The following is a 27,958-nucleotide window of genomic DNA, read 5'->3' as shown; positions in this document are numbered from 1 at the left end:
ATGTGTGATAAGTGACAAGTAACTGATACGAATTAAGTGTGCAGACTCCCATGACAAGAAGGATGCTGATCAGGGAAGAGGAAGTAGTATGGCATTTGAGCTGCATCAGTTTTTAGTACATGGAGGTGGGGAGGGACAGTGAGTTAGGCAGCATTCCAAATTGAGGGCAGGGTATGAGCTAAGTCAAAATTGTCGGAAAGCACCGTATGTGTCAGGAGAATTACAAGTCGTCCAAATTAGCTAGAACATCTGATGCTTCTAAGAGAGCACACAGCATCTAATAGTGTTTTGCATACAGAAAACACTCAATAAATATTTATTGAATTGATTTGAAGTGAACAAAGATAGATCACTCTGGAAAGGGATGTTGGAGTCAGACAAAAGAGAACCTTAAATGCTAAGTTTAGAAATGGGGTTTTGGGTCATGAGCAGCTATTGCAGGTTCTTAAGAAGCGAGGAGAGGAGAAGAAGGATCTAAGTGGCACTTGAGTTAGACGGATTAGAAGAAGATGTAAGAAAGAAGGTAAGAAAACCAGCTGAGAGTTCACTGAAATAATCCCAGAATGTGGTGATAAGAACCAGAACTAGGGCAGTAGCAGTGAGGGGATGGAAAGGGAAGGACGAGACATGGTGACAAGTGGGCAAAGAAAGGGCAGTCAAAGATCACTTTGAGCTCAGAGCCTGTGTATATAGAGAAAATGTATTGTTATTAACAAACTTTGGGCAGTCATAAAAAAGGAGTTGCTTTGGGGAGGAACATGATAAACTCATTTTTAAACTCACTGAGTTTGAGGTATGAGAAGACACCCACATGGGAATGTCCAGCAGGCATTGGAAATGGGAACAGAAACATTTAACAGAGGTTAGTACTAGAAATAAAGATTTAGAAATCATCCACACAGATGAAAGTTTAAGCCGTAGGAGATAGATAATGATAATAATGATAACGACTGATATTTATATAGCACTTTAAAATGAGTGAAACACTTTACATACATTATTTTACTTGAGGGAAAGAAAAATATTAGGCGGACAATACAGAAAAGGAATAGGGGAGGATAAGGAAAAAGAGGAAAGTAAAAAGCTAATCATAGCACCTTAGGAAATGTCCATATTTAGGGGGCAAGAGGAAGAAGAAAAGCCTTATAGAGAAGTGGAAAAAGAATATTTTACATCGAATTTCAAAAAGCCTTTGTCTAGGTTCTCACACTGAGAACACTCATGTGTTTCCTACAGAAAATGCCATCTCAGTTATGCACTCCATTGGACCACGCAGCTTCCTTTTCACCTGGGCACCTCCCTCACTCTCCTTACCATACTTTCCTTTTCTCTCTCCCAAACTTCTCAACTTTAGCTCTGAGAATTATAATCAAATCAATATTACCACTGCCTCTGGGTGTGCCATCTGAATGTCAAGTGATTGCCTTATTGTTCTACTTACCACCTTTGTGGTTTCCCAGAGCACAACTCCCTTCCTAGGCTACTAGTTTCCTAAGTATTATCTCCACATTAGGTCCATCTGGATGGCCCAGTGGATAAGGAGCTTGGCTTGGAGTCAGGAAGACTCTTTTGAAGAAGTTCAAATCTGGCCCTCAGACACTTATCCAGCTGTGTGACCCTGGGCAAGTCACTTAACCTCTGTTGGCCTTAATACACTGGAGAAGTAAATGGCAAACCACTCCAGTATCTTTGCCAAGAAAACCACATGGACAGTATGGTCTGAAGTGTCATAAAGAGTAGGACACAACTGAACAACAACATCTTCCCATTAGAAAGTAAGTTTCTCAAAGTCAGTAGCCCCATCATTTTCACATTTGTATCCCTAGAATTTAACACAGATCTGGGCACTTAGTAAGTGCTTAATAAAGGTTTTTCATTCATTAATTCATGTGGAAAGTAGGGAAAATTAGAAATACACATCTTAAAAGATTAATCCTACTTTTAGCTTTAATATCACTTCTTTCCCCAGTCTTTTTAAGCAGATTTCCAATAGACTCCTCCACAATTTCAGTGACAGTTAACTAATCCAGCTTTTCCCTAGGCAGAAACCTATCATAGCGCCAGAGTACAATAGTTTGAAATCCTCTTGATGTCAATCAATGCATTAATAAACATTTATTAAGCACCAGCTTATGTGCCAGGCACTGTGCTAAGCTAGGAATAAAAAAAGAAAAAGAGGTAAAGAACAATCCCTGCCCTCAAGGAACTTAAAATCTAATTGAGGAGACAACATGTAAATAAACATAGCAAAGCAAACTATATACAGGATAAATAGGAAGTAACAGAGGGAAGGTAGGAATTGAGAGGTTGGGGAAGGCTTCTTACAGAAGGTAGGATTTTTAGTTGGAACTTGAAGGAAGACAGGGTGGTCACTAGTTAAAATGGAGGAGGAAGAGAATTCCAGGCATGGAGGCAGCAAGAGAAAAGGCAGGAGGTGGGAGATAGAGGAGTGTCTTATTCATGGAACAGCCAGGAAGCCAGTATTACTGGATCAAAGAGAGGAGGGGACTAGGTTATGAAAGGATCTAAATGCCAAACAGAACATTTGGTGTGCCACTAAAAGGTTAAAATTGGTACACAATCCAAAATTTAGCATTACCTACAACACAAATTCCTAGATGAGAAACTTCTCAAAGAAAATCTAGCAATAGAGTAAACTGTGGTATATAGAAAGAAAACTGAATTTGGAGTAAAAAGATCAGGGTCCAGGTTCTTAACAACGAGTACAATCATAGGCAAATAATTTAATCTTGTTTTCTTCATTTACAAAGTGAAGGAATAAGACTAGATGGTTCCTTCCAGCTTTGAATCCTATAATGTTATGAGTATGGGATGGAGCTGCAATAAATATGGCATCAGAACTGGAAGCAGAAAATCTGGGTTGGGGGTGTTTGAAAAATTCCATTCTAGGGGCTTTAGTGAAAAGTAGGTGAAATTGGTGATTGAAAGCTGAGTAGCGAATTTCAGGCCACATGTTTTCAAATCCTGTATTTGCGCATTTATACGAGGGATTTTTCTAACCCCTTGTTCTAATATGTTAGAGATGCCAAATAAATATAGTATAAGAACAATAAATCTGGAAGCAGATTGAATTTGGCAAAGCAACTCAGTCTATTTCAAAAACATCTTGGGTCTTACAAATTTATTTGGTCATGCAACTTTTCTGCTTAATTTTAAAGGCCTTTATGTTTAGTGGAAGTTTAATCCATCTATTTTTGCTTTATGCATATTTAACTCATCAAAATTTGGTATTACTAATTTGACAACTCAAAAGCCTTAAGAGTATTTTCTCTGCTTTATTCTAGGGAAATACAATGTCATGGAAAGTTCACCCCTAAACAGAAAGAATATGAGAACTTCAGTAGCTTCCGAACTTGGCAATGCATACTTTCGTCTCCAAAATCAATTCCATGAAACAAGAACGTCTGATACATACATACTTTAAAAGCACTGATGATTAATGAGAAGGTGACCTCTCTTCAAGGTCAGGCTTGATTTTGAAATTACCAGAAAATCTTTCTAGTAATTCAAATTCATTTTATAATGCCTGTCAATAAACCATCTTGAAACTTTTGTGGTACAAATGCATATGCAACCATTTATTTAACAATTACTGCCTATCTATACATTTTGGTACCTTTGACGATTTTCTATCAGACATAATGAAAAATGATCATATTCTCTTGAGAACTGAAAGGTGAAGGAAATGTCATCATGAGGTATATAAAGGGCTATAATCGGACAGGCAATGAATAGCTGATTCATATTTAAAGAATTTGAGGAAGAGGGGACCCATGCACAACCTTTCTCAGTAATTTTTTTATTTCTTGCATTTCTTACATTTACTTCAAAATAGGATGCATCATCTACATGATAACATCTTACATCACACTGAAGTAGTTCAGTAGTATGATCCCAGTTATTTTAGAGATGAATAAAAAAGATTATTAGTGCATGAACGATTGTCTGAATCTAACCACTGGACCTCACAGTCTCCTCCAGTGTCCAGGCAGTACCCAAGTATCACAAGGAAGTTACAGTTTATACAAAAGACCAGTTTCTCAGATCTGTAAGGCACCTTTTCAACATCTACTTCCTTTGCATATTTCTGTAAATCTTCTAGAATTTGATGAAATGGAAAAAATGGAAGTTCCTCTGATATCCTCTTTTCCCCCCACAATGCTTCTATTTTTCTGTCCGATTGTTGGGCTAGATTATCTTTCAGGTGCCAACCAGTTCTAATTGTCAATGAAAGTATAAACTCACAAAGCAAATCTCTGTTAAGAAATATTTTTCCATTACAATGCTTCTGATTGATAATCTTCATTGAGGATATTTAATATTTTTAATTATAATTAAACTATCAGCCTCTCTAAATTTCAAAGGTTTAAGGGATGATGGTGATGACAATGATACTGCTGATAATGCCATTAGTTTAAATAACATCTCAGAATAACAGAATTTTAGTTCCTCCATAGAGGGAAGGTCATTTAGTCCACTCCTCCGTGTGGAAAGTGTGGGGGACATGAATATTCTCTACGATATTTTGACAGATGTCATCCAGCCTTTGCTTGAAGGCTTCTAATGATGGAAGACTCACTATTACGCTTTCTGAGGCAGTGGATTCCATTTTTGGACAACTTTAATGAATACAAAATCCTTTCTAATATTTAGGGGGAGGAAAAAAAACTTATTCCTTATAATTTTCTACCAAGGGACTCAACTTTTGCCCTCTGGAATCAAGCACAAATCTAATCCTCTCTTTTACCCTTAACATATTTTAAGACAGTGATCATGTCCATATTAAGCTTTCTCTTCTCTTTGCTAAACATTTCTAGCTACCTTAATTGATCCTTAGAGAATCTGGAAGAGTTTCCCTAAATCAGAGGTTCTTAAGCATTTTGTTGTCATGGAACCCTCTGGTAGTCTGATGGAGCCTATAGATCTCTTCCCAGAATGTTTGTAAATGCATAAAATAAATTAGGTGAGATCATAAAGGATCATACTGAACTCAATAATATTGAAATAAAATTATTGCAATCTTTTTTAAAAACAAGTTCACGGACCCAGGTTAAGAACCCCTGATCTAAACCTATTTCTAAACTTATTCTCTCAAAATAAGTTATAATATTCTGAATGCATAGTATCTTGTTTACATCTCTTTTATGTCTTTAATTGGGCAGCCAGGTAGCACAGTGGACAGAGAACTGGGACTAAAGTCAAGAAGACCTTAGTTCAAAAATGTGGCCTCAGACACTTATTAACTATATGACCCTAGGAAAGTCACTTAACCCTGTTTGCCTCAGTTTTCTCATCTATAAAATGAGCTGGAGAAGGAAATGGCAAACTACTACAATGTCTTTGTCAAGAATACCCCAAATGGGGTCATAAAGAATGAGACATGACTGAAATGACTGAACAACACATCCTCAATATGTATTCTCCTTTATTTATTTTCAATTTATGGCATAAAATAAGCATTTCCATAACATAGTATAATAAAAATAATGATTGCATATGAAACTGAAAATCTTTTATGTACAACTTGTTATTCATTTTAAACATGTAATAACCATGTAAATTTCTTTTTTCCTTTTTTTCCCCTTTTTCTTCCCTCTTCCCTGATGATGCTTATCTGTGATTGTATTTCACCCCTATTCTAGACAGCATGATAATCACAGTGAAGGACTGTATGCTCACTAAGCTTATATCATATCTAGTCTATAGCATAGTGGTCTACGCAGCATAAGTGGTAGAACGTAAGCTCCCTGAAGATGACTGGAATTTTATACTTCAGCCTTTAGCACCTAGTACAACACCTGGATGTGTAATAAATGCCCTAAGCAATTGATCAAATCATTGATCAAAGTATTTGTTTAATTAAGTTGAACTGGTCAGAGAAGAAGAGACACTCCCTCACACCAAGCACTATATTTCTCTTAATCTGGACTAGATTAGAGTTGGGTTTTTTTGGGGGGGGCTATCATGTCACTGTTAGCTCATATTCAATTTGAAATCTCTGAAGATCTCCAGGCCTTTTCACACACCCATTTTGTACTTATGCAGATGTCTTTCTTAACCTTAGTTACTGGACTTAACATTTATTCCCTCTTCATGAGTTTATTTTTAAGTTCCATTCATCACTCCAGTTCATTGGAGATATGTTTGATTCCTAATTTTGTCATCCAACATATTAGCTGCCATTTCTAACTTCACATCATCTATGAGTTTATTAAACGTGTATTTAGCTTCATCCAAGTCAGTGATGAAAATGTTGAACCAAACAGGCCAAGGATAAGCCCTGCAGCATCTCGCAACATATCACTCATCATTTCCCTTGAGGTTAATACCAACCTCACCACATCATCAATAATCAGCTCGACGTTGGTCCCAGGGTTCAGAGAGCTCTAAATCTGCCTAACTTTACTATTAGTCAGGCCATATCACTACATCTTGTCCTCAAGGTTATCACGAGGGTTTCTGTCAGATTCTTTAGTAAATTCATGTATAACATGTATATGGCATTTTCCTGACCTTGTCTAATAACCCTGTCAAAAATAAAGGAAATAATGTTAAATCATACCTTGTTTTTAATGAATACATTCTGGTTTTCAGCAATAACTGCTTCCTTTCTCAATGTGCATAAAACAAACGTTGAATAATCCACTGATAATTGGAAAAGATGTTTTAAATTAAATAAATAATCCGTTGTCTAATTTTACAGATCACTATCATTAAGTTCTTTGTCTTATAGTTTGTGGAATCCTTCCACTTTTAAAATATTGAAACATTTGCCCATCGCTATTTGGTGGGCACCTTCCATGTTCTTTGCAATTATTCAAGGATTCATACTGTTCAGTAATTACAACTACAAATTATCTAATATCCTAGTTCCTCTGGGACAAATGACAAACATTTAAAGCAACTATCTGCTTCCTGTTGCCATGTTTTTTATTTGAAAGAAGGAAAAAACCTCAAAGAAAACTCAAGATATATGCTACTCGACAAATCTTGGGCCCAGATAGCATCACAATCTCAGCTCACTTCTACACCTACACATACAAGTACAGTAAGATGTCCCTAGAGACCCCAGCACTCCCAGAAGACACAAAGACAGAATTTGCACTTTGAAGTTCAAATCTTACAGAAATAACCCACAGAAAGTTTCATTCAATTCAGAGAAGTCAAGAAGGACTATGGGAACTTTGTACCATCATAGCTGCTGAAACTACTCTAAGTCTTTGTCCCAGTCCCAACCTGATACCTCTGAGACATTCTCCAATTCTGCTCACATATCCTCCTGCTCTCCTAAAGCAACAGCACAGTCAAATATTCACTACCCATAATGAAATCATGTCACTGCCTCTGATACCTATCCTTGCCTCGAGGTTATAATCAATGGCAGTTGGCCACATATTGTTGGCCAATGTTTTCTTAGCATTACCATATTTATGTTCTATGCCATATACTGTCCTATCCTGTCATGGGTGGGCTACACTTCTTCCACAGTTATTTATTACGTTCTTGATATTTTCTTACTAATATATTGCTTATCTTGGGTTTAAATTTGTTTTTAACTCTTTCAGTTCTATCCTCTTACATTCTGGAGATTATTCTCCCAGAGAGAGAATGTATGTTATAGAGAAATGTCAGTGATCCATGATTTCCTCCAATCCAATCCAAGATAAGCTAACAAGCAAAAATTAAGTGCCTACTATGTATAAGACATTGTGCATGCTACCTTAGGTGTTAAGGCAAAAATGAAAACAGTCTCTGCCCTAATAGCTCATAGTTAATTGGATTTGAGGATTGCATCCATCAACACCAATCATAATGCACTCATAAATTACAGATTTAGAGAGTTGAGAGAAATTCAAAAAAAGGTTATGGGACTTTCCTATTACTATGGAATAATGTTAGAGCTGAGACTTGAAACCATCTTTCTGACTAAAAACCCAACACACCATCCACTATGCTCACTGCCTTCCTGCTGAGGAAAACAGGAGCCAAATAATAGTTCTTTCCTTCTCTGCTCCTTTAACATTGTCTACTCACCTCAAGCTAGAGATTTCTTCCCCTCCTTCTGTCTTTTCTTGCTCTTCAAATAACTTGAGAAAACATTTTTGTTCAGAGGATCAATTATTAAGAATACTAGTAGAAATGTGTGTGACTAATATGCAAAACGAGATACATTTTTGGACTTGGTCATTGTGAAAATTTGTTTTGCTTGACTACACTTATTTGTTAAAAAAAAAAAGGGGGGGGGGTTTGGGGGATGTTTTGTGTTCTTTTTCCAGTGGAGCGGGGAGGCAGAAGGGAGAAAAAAATAAAGGTTTGATAATCAAACATTTAAAAAATATTTAGTATTTTTTTTTCCAAGCCTGAGTCATTTTTTTGGATTTTATACAGCCTGACACTATTCTAATAAAAATATTCTCAAGCAAAATACTTCTTTGCATTCATCTTCAGTTGCATGAGAGTGCTTCCATCTTTTAAAAGACTTTTTTTCTTTAAAATTTGATTTGACGACAGTGCCTCCTGTGTAACCAAATCATTCTCTTGAAACACTTCCCCCTGTTTTTCATCATCTGTATCATTTTCAATTGCATTTGTCAGAATTTTGTTCTTAAGATTCTCCAAGCCTTTGTGAGTTAACTTTTTTAATGCCTTAGTTTATGGAAACACAGCTATCTTTTCACTTAACTTTTTGACACTTATTGAAAGTACAGGGTCACATCAGAGTCATTTTCTCCCAGCATTCCTATTGCTGCCATTCTCTGCTGGCCAGAATCTGATCTAAAATAGTATATGTTTTTATTGCTTCAGCTACCATCTGAATGATCAAGTTAGCAGCAAACAAAATAGTTAATCTTTGCTCTACTTTTACTAACAAGGTACTTCCAGTACCTGTCCCAGTAGGTGAAACCTCCCACTGTAAGTATTCTGAACTTATGCCAGTTGTGTGATTTGTTTCAGAACTTATCATCCATTTCTACCATTTGTCAAGGTGGTCTATTGTATACTCCTATAACAATATCATGTCTGTTTTCCTCCTATGTGCTTTCTCTACCACATGTTTTCCATTATGGTTTCCTACTCTGATTTCTACACAGTATAAACTCTTCATCTGTCGCTCCCCTATTGCCCTTTTTTTCAAATTCGTTTTGTAACAAACTAAAACTTTCCATTTTGCTATATTATACTCCTAACACCAACCTCTCCCCCACTAAATTTTAGCAACATGTGTAAGCTCACATTTATCTCCTATTGTTAAGATGTCAAATTTCCTGTTTATTTTTCCCAGTTTCCACACTGGCATCAGACATGAGGGACTATTGCTTCTGTTGATCTTCCTAGTCATTTCCTCTTGTGAGATACTATCATTTCCACTGATTTCTTCCCCAGTTAAAAGTACTTCACACATATAAAGTAATCTAGATAAATGGGGCAGCTAGGTGGTGCAATGGATAGAGTGCTGAGCATGGAGTCAGGAAGACTCATCTTTCTGGGTTCAAATTTAGCCTCAGACACTTACCAACTGTGTGGCCCTGAGCAAGTCACTTAATCCTGTTTGCTTCAGTTTCTTTATTTGTAAAGAGAGTTGCAGAAGGAAATGGCAAACAGTCTAGTATCTCTGCCAAAAAAACCCCAAAATAGGGTCATGAAGAGTTGGACAGGACTGAAAACAACTGAAGAAAAGATAAGGAACCACACTTAAAGATAAAGCTACAAATCGAGAGAAAAATTAAAAAAAAAAAAACCTGATTATCTACTATACAACCCTGAAGAAAAATCAGTCTACTAAAGAATGGATGATGTGAATTTCTCTCCCAATAGCACAAGTCGAGTAGATATAGAAGGAAATAATCTGACTCATGCACAACTCTGAAATATAGTCTCAAAGGAGGAAGGGTGCTCAGTGTATGGTCCATAGATACTGAAAGACCAGATATTCCACTATGCTTACTATTTCTTTTGAAAAAAAAATATAGAGAAATTCCTTACTACTGGTTCCAGAGGAGTGATTTTCTTGGAATCAGACTCAGGCAGGCAATACTGGAGTCAGGCAGAGGGATATTTTAATTCCTTTGTGCTCAGAAGGGAAGTTGCTCACATCTTCCACGCAAAGGAAAAAAGCGAGCTCACTGAATGTTTCTACTTCATGACTCGGTGAACTTTTCTATCTCTGGGATCAATAGTCTCATTTTCTAATACATTGTTAACATTATGTTACAAATCAAATAAGGATTTCAGAGAATAAGCTGTAAGTACATCAAACACAAGCTCAAGTTAGCATTTTAAGTAAGCTGGAAGTAGATGACAAGATAGGAAAGAAAATAGGCAAAGATTTTCCTATTGCTTAAATCCTTGTTTCTTGTATGATTTTCAAATTACAGTTGAGGATCATAATCATATCATCTCCATAAGGAACATTATGGTCATCATAAACATGCCCTGATTCTTTACTTCCTCTATTGACCTGCCCTCACTTTCTTTATCTCAGCATCCAAATCCATCCTTACCCCCTGAAAATCAAATACCTCACCTCTAGGTCCTTGTCATCTCTTTCCTAGTCTGACTAATACAAACCATCTTCCCAAGCTCCCTGTTTTCAGCATTATTTCTTTCCCCTCCTACCATAACCTAGGTACTGCTACTTAAAAAAAATTCTTTCTCATCAGCCCCTGGCTCCACATTTTCTCTCTTGCACAGCATTTGGATGGCCTCATATTTTCCTTCACAATAAAATAAGTTCCTCTCTTTCCATTATCCAGTCCTTTATCATGTCATACTGCTTAATAATCCTTCCTCTCCCGATATCCTATAGTGTCAGACGCTTCAGCTGATCTATCTATACCTGTCTTCTTGACATGTCTTCCCCAAAGGTTGAGAATTTAGTTTAACTAAAGATGTGGTGCTATTGAAGAGAAATTCATATTTTGATTCTTATAGAAGTCATCTGCTGTCCACAGAGAAAAATGTGTTTCTATATACACAGAGCATATCCAAATCCAGGCTGGCTACCTTGCTTTAGAAATCTGGTATTAGTCACAAAAGGGATCTGAATAAAAGTATATGTGTGGAACCATACTTTAGAAACACAGTTCAAACCATATAGGCTCCAACAATGGTACCATCTTTCCACAGGAGGCTAAAGCCCATTGACTTGCTTGGGGGTGGAAGGATGCAAAAAAAGACATGGACAATGCTGGCCCAATTTAATGTGCAATCCAACTGCCTGCTTGATGGAAGCTTCACCCTTGCACTGGGAAAAAGGAGCTAGTGGTCTAAATGAGAAACCAACTTTCTGATATGCTTTATTTCCTCCTGTCTTTCTACCATGCTTCCATCTCGTTTGAATTTAAGGAAACATTTGTTAGCAATTTGGCTCAATTTGACAACGTGAGGACTACCCAAAATTGAAGGCCGTTAGGTTGTGCCTAAGATTCTAGGAGAGGTGAAGTGAAGATTAGGATACAAAGGAAAATCCTCACAAGAAATCTTGGGTGTCTGCCATTAGCTATTTACCCCACTGCTTCCTTGATCTACTTCTGCCATTCTTGCAGGTTATACACTATTCCCCATATCTGCACTATTATTATTCATCATTACCATCATAAACATCAAATGTTTATTAAGATCTGGTAAGATATATAACTTTATTTAGCATACAACTACTGGGCTCATAGTTTTGGCCAGATGTAAGTACCTGCTCTCAAGAAACCATGTAGTTCTCAGCAGCATACAATCTACAGGTGAGAAAGGTATAAACATAATTACTATAGGAAGAAATGATTAAAGATATTTATTAATTTACACACATAGAAATGATAACTTTTCCATAGAAGATTTAAAAATATGTTTGGCATACTTCATATTCAATACTGATCTACCTAAATCCTATGATAAGACCCCTATGAGGGGGGCAGCTAGGTAGCACAGTGGATAGAGTGCAAGGCCTAGAGTCATGAAGACTCATCTTTCTGAGCTCGAATCTAGCCTTAGACACTTACTAGCTGTGTGATCTTGGGCAAGTCACTTAACCCTGTTTGCCTCAGTTCTTCATCTATAAAAGGAGCTGGAGAAGGAAATGGCAAACCACTCCAGTATCTTTGCCAAGAAAACCCCAAATGGGGCCATGAAGAGTCGGACACGACTGAACATCAACAATGTCTGCTATGAACTAGTCTACCTCTTTTAATAGTGGCCCCATAAAATCTCCAGTCCTAAAGTCCTCAGATATATTTAATAAGATGTAATCAAAATGGGAAATGGCAAACAATTGTATCTTAGAATTCAGAATGGATTGAAGGGAACAAAAATTGGAGAAGGTAATTTGTCCCAAGAGGAGATTACTTAATGGTGCATGAACCTAAGACAGTTGTGGTAAAAAGGATGTAACTAGATACTTTACATGGGAATAAGTGGCAGGATCTGGGCAGTGAAGTACATTTAGCAGTATGCAAGAAAAGGGATGTCTAATCTTATATCACAATCTTGAACTCCATTTTAAGTTCTTTTAAGTATGATTACATAATGACTTTTTACATTTAAATGTAGGATTTAAAATTGTCCCCACCAAAGTTCTTTTAAAATTTTTTCCAGTCTATTCTTCCTACCTTCTAAAATCTTTTTTAATCTTGCTCCTGACATCTAGTATACAAGTAATTCCTCCCAGATTTATGTCAACTGCAGATTAGTTAAGCAAACTTTCAATTTTCACTTGATTTTTAAAAATGTTCAACAGGGCTAATGACAGAGCCCTATGGCATGCTGCAAAAGAGATTTCTCTAAGCTAATATGGTCATATTTATCAAAAATTTGGAAGCACAGCTGATTACTTACTTAATTTTCTCATCTAGTACACATCTCTATCTTGAATACAAAGGTATCTTGGCAAACTGTGTTAAATGCCTTGAGAAAACAAATGTAGTGATCCTATGAATAAAGTAAACTGGGTAAGTTTGTCACCTTAGAACGACAGGATCACAGACTTGGTAAATGAACCAATGCCAATAATTGTTATTGGGTTTTTCCCCCCCATAAGGACTTAAAACTATATGTTTAACTATATGTCTAAAAATACATTCTATATTTTTAAAAGTTTACTGGTTTTGACATAATTATTTCTCAAAGATTTTCAATAGTATTTTGTGATCACATTTATGTAATTTTTGTCAGTATCCTAGAATTTAATTCATCATGCTTTAGAGATTTGTGGTCAGATAAAGTTGCTAGGTTCTTTTTCACTCCCTTTACCTGCTTTGGATTTCAAATTTCCACTGACCAATTCGCTCTACAGTTTAAATTTTATAGATAATCATTTCTGATGGCTAAGATGAAAGCAAAATAGAAATTAAGTAAGTCAGTTTTCTGTAACCTTTTAACATTATGTCATCTGTCCTGCCTCTCTGGTACCTAACTGCACCTTTTCATTCTCCTTTGCTTAGATATTTTATTTTATTTTATTTTATTTTATTTTATTTTATTTTATTTTATTTATTTATTTAGTCAATTGGGGTTAAATGACTTGCCCAAGGTCACACAGCTAGTAAGTGTCAAGTGTTTGGTCCTTCTGACTTCAGGGCTGGTGCTCTATTCACTGCGCCACCTAGCTGTCCCTAAATATTTTATTTTTATGCCTTTAAAAACATCATTCTAAAAGGAAGTCCAGAGGCTTTACCACACTGCCAAAGGGGTTCAGGACACCCCAAAATGTTAAGAAACTCTGTTCCATACTATCTCATTTGGCGATCTCATCGGCTCCCATGGCTTCAATTGTCGTCTCTATGCAAACGATTTTAAGATCCACTTAAGCCAGTCCTAAAGTGCTATTACATTTCCAACTGCAATTGGACATCTCAGACTCAGCATGTCCAAAACAGAATTGATTATCTTTCTCCCCAAACCTTCTCCTTTTCCAAACTGCCCTATTATTTTAGGGGGTAACATCATCCTCCCAGTCACCCAGGCTCTCAACCTTGCTGTCACCCTCAATTTTTCAGTCCCACTTAGCTTACATAACCAATGTATTGAAAAATCTTGTCACTGATTCTTTCACAAGTACCTCATATATATTATTCCCTTCTCTCTACTCACACAGCCACAGCTCTGGTGCCTCATCTCCTGTGTGGACTATTACAACAACATCCTTCTAGTTTATCTCCCTGCCTCAAGTTTCTCCCTATTCTAACTCATTCTTCACTCAGCTGCCAAAGTGATCTTCCTAAAGCATAAGTATGACTATGCCCCCACCTCAGCTCAATAAATTCTAGTGACTCCCAGGATCAAATGAAAAATCCTTTGTTTGGCTTTGATAGGCCCCTTCTTACCTTTTCATTCTTCTCACTTGTAAGTACTCTGTGATCAAACAGCACTGATCTTGTGGTTCCTTGCACAAGTTACTCCATCTTGGACTCTATGCCTTTTCAGCAGCTATACCACATGCCTAGAATATACTTTTGCCTTACTAGATTCCCTGACTTCCTTCAAGACTCACCTCAAATCCCTTATGCAAGATCCTTTCTTGGTATCGTCCTTCCCCCAACCTCCAACACTAGTAGTATCTTACTTTCCTTCTATTGTAATACCTTATATGTATGCAGCAGTTTTGCATATTTTTTGCCCCCATTAGAACGTGAGTTCCTCCAGGGCAGGGACTGTGGTTTGGTTTTGAAGTTATTTTCTTTTTCTTTTCTTTGCATATCCAGAGCTTATCATAGTGCCTGGAATATAGTAAGAACTTAATAAATACTCGCTGGTTGATAAAATGGGACAAAATTTAGCAAAGCAGATAAAAATTACTGACTACTCTATTTTGATCACAATAAGTCTTCTAGCTGATGTCCATGCCCCACTACTATTATATCTTGCCTTATGACATTTGCAGTCTACTGTATGTTAGGAAAACCTCACCCACAACCTACATTGCACTAGATGGTCCAGAGTATTCTTTAGCCACCAGTCTGAGTAAATTCTGAATAACTAAGGTCCTATGGCCACTGTCACTGATGTGCCTTACCACAGGAAAATGAAAGTTCAGAGCAGTTTTGGGAAGGAAGCATCTGATGTCATTTTTAATCACAGTCCTTACCCTTGCTTGGATAGAGGTTATACCAGTCCCTAGGCAACACTGATAGAAAGACACATAGAATACCTTATGGACAAAAACACCACCAGGCAGTGTTTTCAAAGGGAGGATAATCATGAATGTACATTAAATACTACACACAAGACACACAGTAAGAAGCCCTAATTACTGCATCCATGTTGCCCATATATGCATCCAATTGTTAGCTTGCATGAAAAAAGGAAGTACAGAGTTAATTTTGTTCTGACATCTACTGAACACTGGCATCAAGTGTGGCATTTAAAAGGGAATATATGTTTGTGAAGGGAGTTCAGCACTATCATGGAAGATAGTATAAATTTAAATGAAAACTGTAAGTTAAATTATTAATTATAGGTTTTGCAAATGCTTTTATTCACAGACAACCCTGTACTAATTTCACTGAGCCACATTTTTTTTCCAGTAAAATGTAAATAAATGAGAAACAAAAGCGTTTAACTATTCATACTGCATGTATTAAGTGGATGAAAAACACAATACACAAGCCATGATATGCTGCTAAAAGTCTGTTGATCACATTAGGCCACCAATATGTATATCTTGACTAGACACTGTAGATTGATAATATGCTTGACCCAGAATTGAGTAAGAGGAAGACAATGAGATGAATTGCATTTCAAGGATTACATAATGATTTAGATGATTTCAAACTTCCCTTACCTAAAAGTTCATTTCTTCAACACCAGTTATTCTCCTGGTGATGTGATATCATGGAACTACCTGATCTCAGAAGCACTAGAATTACAAATACCCCAAAGGGCAATGGGAAACTACTTGGTGATCACAGGTTCTAACATGCTAGTGATGGTGACACACCATTCTTCTAACCACACTTCTGTACACCAGAAATGGCATAAAACATTATTTAAGAGACATAGGCTGAGAATAGTTGGTGGACAGTCATGCAGCAAAAATTAGTGTTGTGATTCATCCTTTTCTAGGAGTATAGCACTGTGGTTCTTGGTCCAGAAAAACAAATCCTGACTTTTGACACCATCTATCTGCCAGATCTTTAATTATCATGTACTGTTTTCTTTTTCAAAGTCATGATCCCTACTGAGGAAAAACATAGTGAAATACCACCTATGTCTCCAATGCATCAGGTTCCTATATAGGTGTTCCAAGTCACACACAACAAATATCTAATTTCTTTTGGCTATGTTATTCACTAACATATGGTATATCCCTTATCACCAAAGGCTTCTTAAAGTCTAATCTTCTCATGACATCTTTTCTTGATGGTTTCTAGATGCCAAGTAAGCTAATGCACACATTACCCACCCTGAAAAGACACAGGATGATCTACTCTGTAAATAGTAAAAATAATTATTTATTTAAATGCTCCTTCACAAAGATGTATCAGGTCACCATCCTGTCTTGTCTGTTTCTTGCCAGTTGTGTTCAACCTCTCGTATTTCTGGATGACCTCCATAGCAATGCTGTCTATATTGCATTATGAACTCCCAAAAGGGAGGTGACGTTAAAGTTATATAGCACCCAGCACAGAGTCAGATAGGAAAAGACTCAATACTTCATTGTGATTTCATATGATCATGACAGTGATGATGATAATGATGATGATGACGACAACGATAAGGGGAATGACATGAGAAATGAGGTCTAGCAAAGGTAATGTGATAAAGTGAAAAGAGCATGGAAAAGATCAGGGTTTAAATCTTGGCTCAGACATTTACAACTTAGTGACCTTGGATAAGTCATTTAACAACTTCTCTAAACTTCCATTTCCTCATATGTAAAATGAAGGGGTTGCCTCCGATGAACTCTAAGATCCATTCCAATTCTAAAGCTATGAGTCTATGACTATGTAGTAAAGTCTGAGAGACTGAATAAATAGAAAACTGTTGGAAATTCAAATCTGTCTGAAGTCCAGGAAATTAAAAGCATAATTTCTTGAAACATATACACCTTAATTCAAGACTTCCCACTCAATTCAAACATTTATTAAGCATATGATGTATGCAAGACACTGGAGACACAAGGGAAAAATGAAATGGTCCCTTCCCTTGAGAAGCTTACATTCTTTCAAATATAGAGTAAGAGAATCCATTCAAGAAGGGTAATTTTTAAAGCAACTGTTTTACTTAGACATTCTCTGGAAAGGAGGAGTTTATTATGAGATCCTTTTCTTTAATTGGAAAATACTAAAATAAGTTATAAGCGCTTAACTAATATTAAAACATGGAACACTAAGTAAATTAAGGCTATAGAAAAGCTTACTAATTGTTATCAAGATTAGGAGCATCCTCAAGAGCTAGCTTGACTCAGTTCTAGGAATAAGAATGGAAACTATCAGCTCTAACCTAACAATTCTAAATCCGCTTGTCACTAATACTTAGTAGCTCATTAGAGATGTACTTGTAGTATCATCCTTCCTCTTTGAAATATCTGCATTTCAAATCTTAATAATAAATCTAATAGTTAAAATAATATAACAGAAAATAAGCCAAAATGATGAAGGAGCATCTGCGGCCTGACCAGTAGGAACATGAAGAGAGAACAAGAAGAAATAAATTAGCAGAGACTCTTTCCTGGATCTTTTTTGTTAAAAACAAACAAACAAAAAAGCAGCTTGAGCTTTTTTTTTTGTATTTGCTTTAAAAATGTTTATATACATTTAAATTGAATCCAGGTGATATACAAATTAAACTCAAATCTCTCAGTTTTTCAGTGGCTGCTTAACCTAAGAATAATGTTTTTTCTTCACAAAAACCTTTACTTTTGAAAATGTCATTCAACAAATTTCAAGTATTAACATTTTTATTTCAAGGGAAACCTCTGGTCCAGGGGTAGGGAACCTGTGGCCTTCTAGATCCTTAAGTGCGGCCTTTTGACTGATTCAGGCCTCAGGTTCCCCACCCCTGCCTGGTCTAAAAGAAAGTATGAAACAATCTCAAAGCTAATTTCTGAGCTGCCCTACACTGTTTGGAAAGGTATTGTTGTTGTTGTTGTCATCCTGAGACAGAAATTATCCCAGGACAAGTTGCTACACTACTCTTATTCTTTTGTTTTTAATATTAAGGACTATTGCACACGTGGCTCAGTGGATAGAGAGCTGGGCCTGAAGTCAGGAAGACCTGGGTTCAAATTCAGCCTCACACACTTACTAGCTGTGTGACCTTGGACAAGTCATTTAACCCTGTTTGCCTCAGTTTCCACATCTATAAAATGAGCTGGCGAAGGAAATGGCAAACTACTCCAATATCTTTGCCAAGAAAACCCCAAATGGGGTCATGGAGAGTCAGAACTGAAAAAGAACTGAAATAAATTATTATTACAATTATTATTTTTATAGAGACAGAGTTGTATTGTGGATAAAGAGGCAGCCCCAAGCCCAGAAGTCCTGGGAGTCAAGTCCTGACTCTGATATATACTGGAGAAGTCACTGGAGAAGTAAGTGCTCTAGGTCAGTGGTATCAAACTGAAATAGAAACAGAGCATACACAAGGCTCTCTAAGGGCACAAATTGATTTAGAAAAAAACATATTAGATTATCAATGTTTGACTGTGTTTTTATTTACTTTGCTAAATATTTTTCAGTTGTATTTTGATCTAGTTCAAACACTCAGGAATGTTGCAAGCCCCACTCACCTGGTAATATCTCTGCTCTAGGCAACTAAGCCTCTAAATGACAAGAGAAGGTGTTGAACTGAATTAGTAGAGTGAGTCCCCTCTCCTAGGATATCACAGGTCCAATTTGTCCCTTTCTTACTACTATTATTAACAACAATAATAATTATTAATAATAATCTCTATGGCACATGTCTTATGGAGGAGGAAAGGAAAAACAGATTCAAAGTTCAGGAATTTGCCTGCCACAAAGATGAGATATTATAAGAAGATGGGCACTGCGATTTTCTTTTCACATATCCCCTACCGGCTGCCTGATAGCCATCTGCAGTGAAGCACCATGGGTGCACCCAAATGGATGTGAGTGCAGAGAACAGATAAGGAAAATTCACTGACCCTGGAATAAAAGGAGATGGCTCTCCCAGAGTCATTCATTTGTCCCAATAAAAGTTTGGGCAAATTGAGAACAAGAGAAGCTGAGTGTGAGTACTGGCACCAAAGCAATAAAGAAATCATACGAAAATTAAAAAGGGCTCGATTCAACTTCTAGGATGGATGGTTTACAAAACTACCTCCTTTAGTACGAATTTGTTTCTTGTCTTCATCTTGGGGGAAAAGAATATGAAAACCATCTCAAAGTAAACAATTAATTTTGAACCTTAAACCCAACATAAAGAGTTGAAACCCTGGCTGGTGACTTTAGTCAGGGCGCTGTACATGGGGTATTTGATGAATGATTTCTTTAAATGGTGTTGTGAGGCAATGTTTTCATCTCTACCCAGAAGACAAAAGAGACCAGTGAGTGTCGACAGCATGGTATTAAAAAGCCACCCTGAACCAATTTGTTATTCACAAATATATATTCTTTTTAATTTACTCTTTAAGCCAGCATGTTGGCTCATGGTGTCTTACTTTTATGTCATTATCTATTTGCTATACACACAAGTCATAGCTGGGGATTTCAGTTCACAGTGGAGCTGTGCTAAGATTCCAGATCTCAGTTGTGCTGGCATGAATGCTGGTCTCTTCAGTCATAGAGAAGACAATATCCCAGGGACACTGGAATTAGTCCTATTTTGCACCATTCAATCCAAAATGCTGCTTATCGAGATGCAAGTAATTACTAGCTAACAGCTATGGGGGAAAACTAGATCACATTTCAATCTAAACCTCCCTTGGCAAGTGACAATAATGCTGGAGAAAGTGTGAGGATAGAGTGGAGATAGTTTTCTTGAGGAGGTTAAACAGTAAACATATAAAAAAAAAAGTTACCTCATCCGACTGGGAAGGACTGATTCTGGGCATTGGTGATACTTGGGGTGTTTTCAACTGTGTATTGTTGCTATCTGGAACGAGCTCTCTGTGGATGGACTGGATGTGATTCTGAAGTTCACTTTCAGATTCAAATTTAACATTGCAACTAGAGCACCGAGTCTTCAGTCCCCCTGCCTTGCCTTTACTCTCAATGGAACCCAAGTTCTCATTCTGGCCCAAGCCTGGTCTACTACTGCTGGAAGGGATGCTGATGTTTGGGCTGCCACTCTTAGTGAGGTTCACACAGCCAGCACATAGACCATAGGGCAGGCCATTGATATCAAGCTTCACTAGATCTTGCTTTGAGCGGAATTCCTTCAGGCAAGAAGCACACTTGTACAGTTTTTGAAGATGCTGAGTGCGCCCTGTGGTTTGTACTGCTGACCCATTCCCCGTTTTTTGCATGTGGAATGTCCCATGGATTTTGAGTTCCAAGGTAGAGGTCACTGTCTGCATGCACACCACACAACGAAATCCCGTCAAGGAATTTCTCAGATCAGGGTGCATTTGGCAATGCTCTAAAAATTCCTCCTCACTTTGGAGGGGCATCTTGCAAATTCGGCAGTTTCCAGTATCCAGGCTCTTACTATGTGTAACTTTGTGTTCAGTAAGAGTCAGAAGGGAAGGAAACCGTTCTCCACAAATAGGGCACATGTAATGTTTCACTGGCCCCAAGTGGGTCTGCATATGTTCACGGAGGCCATTCTCTGAGAAGAATGTTCTAGAGCAGACATTGCACTTGTAATTCCCTTTAATGAGCTCTGCTTTTTTCTTTACTATGGCACTTTCTCCGGGTCTAATGTTGTGGTCTCGAAGCTGGTGATTCTGCAGCAGAGTTTCCATGGTGTAGGCAGCACCACAAATATCACATCCATACATGGGTTCAGATGTGTCCACATCTTCTTCACTCCCATCATGGCTATTGTGGGACTCCTGACTGTTGGTCAGCAAAGTCTGGAGTTCTACCTCCTCTTTCTGCACTTGTTCAGAAGCTCCATTGGTTCCACAGTTGGGAGTTTTTGTTTCAAAGACACAATGCTTTTCCCTCAAGTGCTTCTCTAGCAAAATGATGGCGTGGAACGCTTTGCTGCAAAACTTGCAATTGTACTTCTTGCTGTGGGTTGTAATGTGGCACTGCAGTTCCACCTCAGTCCCAAAAGACTCGCCACAGAAAATACACTTGTGCACCTTCCCTTGGTTCTCCAGGTGGTTGTGTTTGACGTGGAGCTGGAGGTCTGTCTCATTGCGGAAGTCCCAGTTGCAGGACGTACACCTGTAGACTTTTTTTTCATTGCTGTGTTTCACAGCCAAGTGAAGCTGAATGGATACTTTGGAGTCAAAAACCTCTTGGCAGAGGGTGCAACGGAAGAAGACAAAGGTGTGCATGTCCAGTAGGTGCTTCTGGAGGTCATCCACAGACGTGAACTGCTTGTCACAGCTTTCACAGATATAATACGTTGAGGTGATCATGAAATGGATGGTGACGTGCTTCAGCAGAGATTCCTGATTTGGAAACTCCTTGTTGCACTGAGGACAGGTCAGTTTAGGCAACACAGTGTCGAGATGAGTTTTTAAATGAGTCTGAAAACTGTCCAGGGAAGTGTATTTTGCCCCACACTGGTTACAAATGTATTCCCCCGTTGGACGCTGTGGAGCCCCACTGACTGCCTGCATCATCTTTAAAGATGTCTGCTCTATTGTCACAGGAGAGAGTGGGCTCAGGGCTCTGGATTTCTTTCCGTTGTGAATATAATTCAGTGCCAAAGGAATGTTCTTATGGTTTTCCTTAATATGCTTGTTCAATTTCAGAACACTGTTGAATATTGGAGAATTTGTACAGTAGGAACAAGAATACACCTCCACGACGGGATCTTTTGGTGTTCCAAGCACCGGGGAACCAAAACGGGAACTGCTAAGGTCACAATGGACCTGTCTTATGTGCTCTTCTAAGGAAGAATCAGTAAGAAACCCCATATAGCAATGAGGACAAAAGAATGCATTACTATCCTTAGCAGCAGGATTTGCAAATCCATGAGAACATCGAATGTGTTCTTGGAGAGTATTGAGGTCATTAAAAACTTCAGAACAGAAGTTGCACTGGTAGACCATGGCAGGCATGGTGGAAACAATCAGAGCTGAGTCCTGAGCTTCATGGACTTGTTTAAGATGTTCATTCAGGTTATAGAGCGAGGGTAACACTTCTAAGCAATACTGACAAATATGAGCCTGCTCTGGTTTATCTAAATGCATAGTTTTTAGGTGAATCTGCAGCACTGCAAGACTTGAAAATAACTGTTTATTGCAGTAGATGCAGCTGTAGGTAACTTTTGCTTGCTTACTGGAGGGGCCAGTCATGTCAGAGGCTTGCTGGGCAGCCCGCTTCCTCCCGCGGCTCTTTGGGAGGGGTGGCGCTGCTTCCACCATCGTAGAACTGTCCACTGAGAGGTTAGAATCTGGGGTAGTGCTAGATACTGAGGTGTACCCGACGGTGACCAAAGAAGGGCTGTTGCTGTGGTTACATGACTCGGGCTGCTGGTGACTATCCATGTGGCTATAGAGTTCTTCAACCGTATGAAAGCTCTCCGAGCAAATACTGCATGAATTTTTCTTCTCACCACTGTGCACCTGTTCCATGTGGTTCAGAAGTGAAGTCTCCTCTACAAAAAGCTCGTGGCAGTAAACACACTGGAGGGCGGCCCTGTCTTCATTCGGGGAACACTCGGGGTGGCACTCTGCAATGTGCTTCTGGAGGTCCTCGGGAAAGTCAAAGCCTTCCTCACACTGACTACATTTTTGGGTGTCCTTCATTTTCCAGTCCTCCATCCTAGAGCCTGGCTGGGAGCCATCTTTGTTCCTCTCGTGAACCTGCATGTGACCATGCAGTGAACTGGAGGAGAGGAACCCACGTCGACAAATGGCACACTTATATGGCTTGTTGGATGTGTGAGTCTTTAAGTGAATTTTCAGGTGATCACTTCTAGAGAATGCTGCATCACACTCACTACAATGGTACTTCTTATCTCCCGTGTGGAGTTTTATATGGCGGTCTCTGCTCCGCTTATGTTTAAACAGTCTACTACAATAGGTACACTTAAAGGGTAGCTTGTCACTATGACTCTGCTCATGATGTTTTAAGTAGCTGAGGCGACTGAAGGACTTGTCACAAAACTGGCAAGGGTAGGGTAGTCCTGGGCCACCTTCTTCTTCTCCAAAATCACAACCTTCTCCATGGCTAGGGGAAGTCTGGTCCTTGCTGGAAGGTGAGGATGCTGGCCAAGAACAGGTAGGGTCATCTTCAACATCCACTCCATCTGGAACAAGAAAGAATGTACCAATACATTTTATATCTTGGGATTTCAATGGAGAAAGACCATTGTATCATTACGATGTATAATATGCGTTAGCTATAACATTTAGAACCACGCAGCCAGGACAGAGCAGACAGAACTCAAAAAGGGACATTTTAAAACATGAGTCCAAAGCTTTTTATTCTACATTTATTTTTATCAGATTGTAAAATATGAAAAGTTATTAAATAGTTCTATGTCTAAATTACCCTTTTATTACTTTTTATCATTCTTCCTTAGTTGCAGGATATATATTATACATTGACAACTTTATTAAAATGCAGATTTTAATATATTTAATGTTTCTTTTGTATTCATTGTAAAATGATTTACATATTATGTGAGCATCTGAAGAACCAAATGAAAAGAGGAAATATTATAAGAATAATTTAAAATTAATGCAGTCAACCCAGATGTCTGATATTTAATAAAAAATTCCCTCTGCATTTTGCTTGTTTTTATATAAAAGGATAGTTCTGAAGACCAAAATCTTTCATGGGGGTTATTATTGATACAGGTCTTATTGCTTCCAGCAAAAAAAATATTAAAAAATAAGCGCACAAAGGCAGACACAAAACACAATAATAATTATTTCTTGGGTAATGAAAGACAACTAGCATTTCTCCAATAACTAGAAGATGGGGATAGTACAGGCCAACAAGCGGATTATTAAATGTTAGCAGGGTAATGCAAGGTGTTACATGTACTAAGTCAACCGGGATCAAAGGAAAATGAGAGACTTTCACCAGAGCCAGATTTTTTAATCGTGTATTTTGTTCTCAAAGTTCAAGAGGTGGCTCACCATTTCTTCCTTTTTGCAAAAGCTTCAACAGCCTGAACTTCCTTAGCTAAACAGAACCTGGACTTGGAGGTGAGCACAGACAAAGCAACTTGTAAAAACTGGAAACAGGAAAAGTGATAAATGATTATGGTAAATGCTGAAAGATTTATGAGCAACGAAGAGAAGACAAACAAGAATGTAAGCCAGCTACTCAGCTAAGCAAGTTATCCATAAAATCGCTTCACTTTCATATCTATAGAGCTAACAAGTACTTACTGTTATTTCTCCTGCCGCTTTATTATCAAGTCAGAGCCCATCAGGGTTATTTCAAAATTAGTCATAAAACCTCTTTTCCTCCTTGCTTTCCAAATCAATTAACAAAAAGGGGTAAAAAAAAAAAGTTCTTCACCTTTTGTCAGAATTGTTTCTTTACAAAAGTAGACTGAACAAAATACAGAACACAGAAAAATAATTAACTGAAACTAATTTAAAAAAAAACTCTTGAATAACTCTAGCTCACTAACAAGTTACAATATTCACATGAAAGTCAGAGCTGGCTGCTGTTATATAAACAAATTCCAAGTCTGCTTTCTTTAAGGTAACAAGATTTTTACTAGATTATCAACCTCTTGCTTATCCACAGGAAACAGATGAGGATCTATTCCTTTCCTGCATCTAGAAACTGATGACAACACCATCTCACTATCAATGCCAGATGGCAACCATCGAAGTCTGAGAAAACAACCAAACACCATACTTGGATTCCTGCCCACTGCAACAATGCTTTTCAATACAAGTTAAAAACCGCATGATTTTGCATCCTCTCTCTTCTGACTCTGTAACCCAACATGTAACTAACATAGAATTAGGCCTAATCACTACCACTAGGATAGACAACATGCTTGACATGCAGATAGTCCATGCTTGCAAGATCAGGGCATGCATGACCACTCAGTGCTCAGCGTACTGTAAAAATAAGAGAGGGAAAAAAAGTGATGATGATTATAGCAGTTGATCTAGTTCCCATAAAGAAAACAACATGCCACTGAAAGCTGATATCAACTAAAATGAATCCAAGATTTTTTTTTTCCTTTTCCTAAGTTGACATTGCTAGCTACTGAATTTGCGGAACACGTTTGAGTGTAAATCTACCAACTTTCGAGTTTGTCTGTTAGACTTAAATCCTGTCATTTCCCTTAAAAAATATTTTTCAGACACATCTCTTTTGTACATTCAGAGAAAACAGTGAATCAGAATTTGTCATGCAACTAAGCTGGAAAGATATGCCATTGCTACTGGGCCTACAAATTTAATAAGTGAATTTATTATACAACTGCACATCCCGTGCAGGCATGATATATTATTACATAAATGTGTAAGGGAATGTATAGCGACGGGCAGTTATAAATAGTGCACAATCACCAGCACAATGCTTAAATCATTTTCTCATTTGTGGCCTAGACCTGCCTTTACCTATTACATAACTATTTTCTTTTGCTTATAAATCTCAACCACATGTCAAGTAAGCCTGATGGTTAGCCAATCCAAGACACTGACTACAAAAGATAGAGGGGCCTTTTTCATCCCATCTCCCGACTCTCTCAGATTTTGAATTTTCACTTGGCTTTTACGTAGCGTGCCACAGTAAGAAGAGAAATAAATTTGGATTCAAAAGACTATGAGTTCGTATCCTCTCTCTGCTCTTCAGCACCTGTGTGATGATGGGAAATCATTTCAGTTATCTGACCTCTGTTTCCTCATCTATAAAAATAAAGAGTTAGATCAGATTGGGGACTAGAAGGGGATTTAGAGTTAATCTTGCTTAACCCTCTCATTTTTACAGTTAACGGATAAGAAAACCAAGGCACAGAGAGGTTAAGTGGCTTATCTAATGTTACCCAAGCAATGCAAGACAGAGTTGGGATTTGAACTCAGAATGTTCTGACCCCAGATCCATTGCTATTTCCAGTTCCCCCAGTGACCTATAAGGTTCCTTCTAGTTCTAAATCCTTAGAGCTTCTGTCTGGGCAAGTGTAGGGAGTGGTAGGCTAAGTTCCAAGAGCCAATATATCTTTGCAATTAAAATGTCCTTTGAAACCCTATGTAGGATTGTTCATGAATTAATTTCAAAATAATCTGATGTACCAGTATAATTTCATAAAGCTGGAAATGGCATTGGAGAAAAGGGTGGGACAGGGCAAGGAAGGTTCATCCTATATAAACAAATAGTCCTTGAAAGGCTGAGTTCTGTTTTGTTTTATTTTTTTTAAATTAAGTCAAATATCTCATTTTACCAGCACAATCAATGGGTCTATTCTCCAAGTGAAACACAAGGGATTCACTTGCTGAACCCCCATTGGGTTAAGTAACCTGTACATGCTGGGCGGATATCAGACTCTCCTAAGGCCTCTTTTGCCAAAAGTCTCTAAGGAATAACCGAGCTCTTGAAACAGATCCTGTCAACGCTCCCATAAACTTCTAGGTTCTCACAGAGCCAGCCACATCCACATTACTGATGTAAATTCCAGTGATCACAAGCTCCTTCTTCTTAAGAAAAGAAGAAACATAGGAAGATTTCTTACCATTCTATTTTCTCAAACAACATTACTTTTTCCCCTTTCACACTCATTAAGTGCTACTTACTGGGAATGTCTTTTTTTTGTTGTTGTTATGGCAAACATTCTGCATTTCAGTGTGAAGCACTTAGCATGTCCATGTTAAATTTTAATTTTTGGAACTAATAACTTCACACTAGTTGACTCTAGGAGAGCTATAGCTCTCACAGCTGAAAAACTTTGCTGGAAACCAGGCTGCAAGACCTAAAAGTCTATTTAAAGATGTAAATGTGTGTGAATAGTTAGTGCAGATGTTTTTCTACAGCAACTGTACTTGCTGAGTTTCACCATTTCCATAAAGCACATTAAAACAAGTGTGTGAACACTCAGAGATGAAAGTAGCAAACACTCCTGAGACTTTGAGTGGAAAGTAGAGCTGCCTGACTTTTCTCCAAGCAGACAGGAATGCCCATGATTCAGCAGCCTGAGTAAATAAAAGAGGTCCTTATTTCCCAATTTTGCTGGCTGGCCACACTGCAGCAGCCTCTGTGCCGCTGCCAAAGGGGATGCAAATCTGGAACTACACCCAGCAGCTGAAGGACTGTCTTTGTTAGCCAGCCAGGCTTTCCTGACCATCTCCTGGCAACAAAACTGCCATATCCTGCAAGGAAGACCTCCATCTCAGGCTTGATAGTTCTCTAGTCTGCCTAATAGGACTAAACAACAGATTTTGCCTGGTCTGTGTTGGAGGAGGACAGCTGGAAACTCAGTTAGGAGCAGAGTAACACCTGTGCAGTCATATTTATAGGGGAAAGTGCTCACTAACAGAAAAGTGAAGTAATACCAGAAGGAGTTATTCCATAGGAAAAAAAAAAGGAGAAAAAAAATCACAGGAGCACAAAGCATCTCTGTGGTGCGTCGCCAGTTTCTCATGTGCCAACCTCAGTAGTAGTGAATGAAGAGTTACAGATCTGAAAGTGATTTTATCAGTGGTGCTGCTGACCCATCTAACAGGCTGTCTGAGAAAAGGGCCCTCAGTCATCAAAAGGCTGCATGACCTAGTCACTTTTACAATCCCATCTTTGAAGGGGCAGAAGTTAAAAAGGGGGGGGGCACCCGCACACATGGGTATAAATAGCAAGGAAGAGCAGCCAAAAATGAAATTAAGAACAAAGAAGGGGAGGGGAAAGGTCACTCAAAAGATGCAGACCATCAATGAATTCTCCCTCCACTGACTTGTCTT

The 27,958-nt window shown here is 38.1% G+C and overlaps 1 protein-coding gene across 13 annotated transcripts in view; it reads right to left on the bottom strand.

The window, feature by feature from the left end:
- ZNF521 (zinc finger protein 521) overlaps window positions 1-27,958 on the bottom strand; it is a 345,041-nt gene that overhangs the window by 176,985 nt on the left and 140,098 nt on the right. For all 13 annotated transcript variants that reach the window (XR_013486230.1, XM_078153455.1, XM_078153456.1 and 10 more), the window contains one exon: window positions 19,991-23,343. Coding sequence is in view for 12 of the 13 variants with exons in the window: in XM_078153448.1 (XP_078009574.1) it covers window positions 19,991-23,343 (3,353 nt within the window). In the remaining variant the exon portion in view is untranslated. The remainder of the gene's footprint in view (window positions 1-19,990; window positions 23,344-27,958) is intronic.

Source organism: Phascolarctos cinereus, unplaced genomic scaffold (assembly GCF_003287225.1).
Source record: "Phascolarctos cinereus isolate Bilbo 61053 unplaced genomic scaffold, phaCin_HiC Scaffold_4;HRSCAF=312, whole genome shotgun sequence".
NCBI classification, from domain to species: domain Eukaryota; kingdom Metazoa; phylum Chordata; class Mammalia; order Diprotodontia; family Phascolarctidae; genus Phascolarctos; species Phascolarctos cinereus.
The sequence above is the reverse complement of the archived record's forward strand: the minus strand, read 5'-3'. Positions and strand labels throughout refer to the sequence as shown.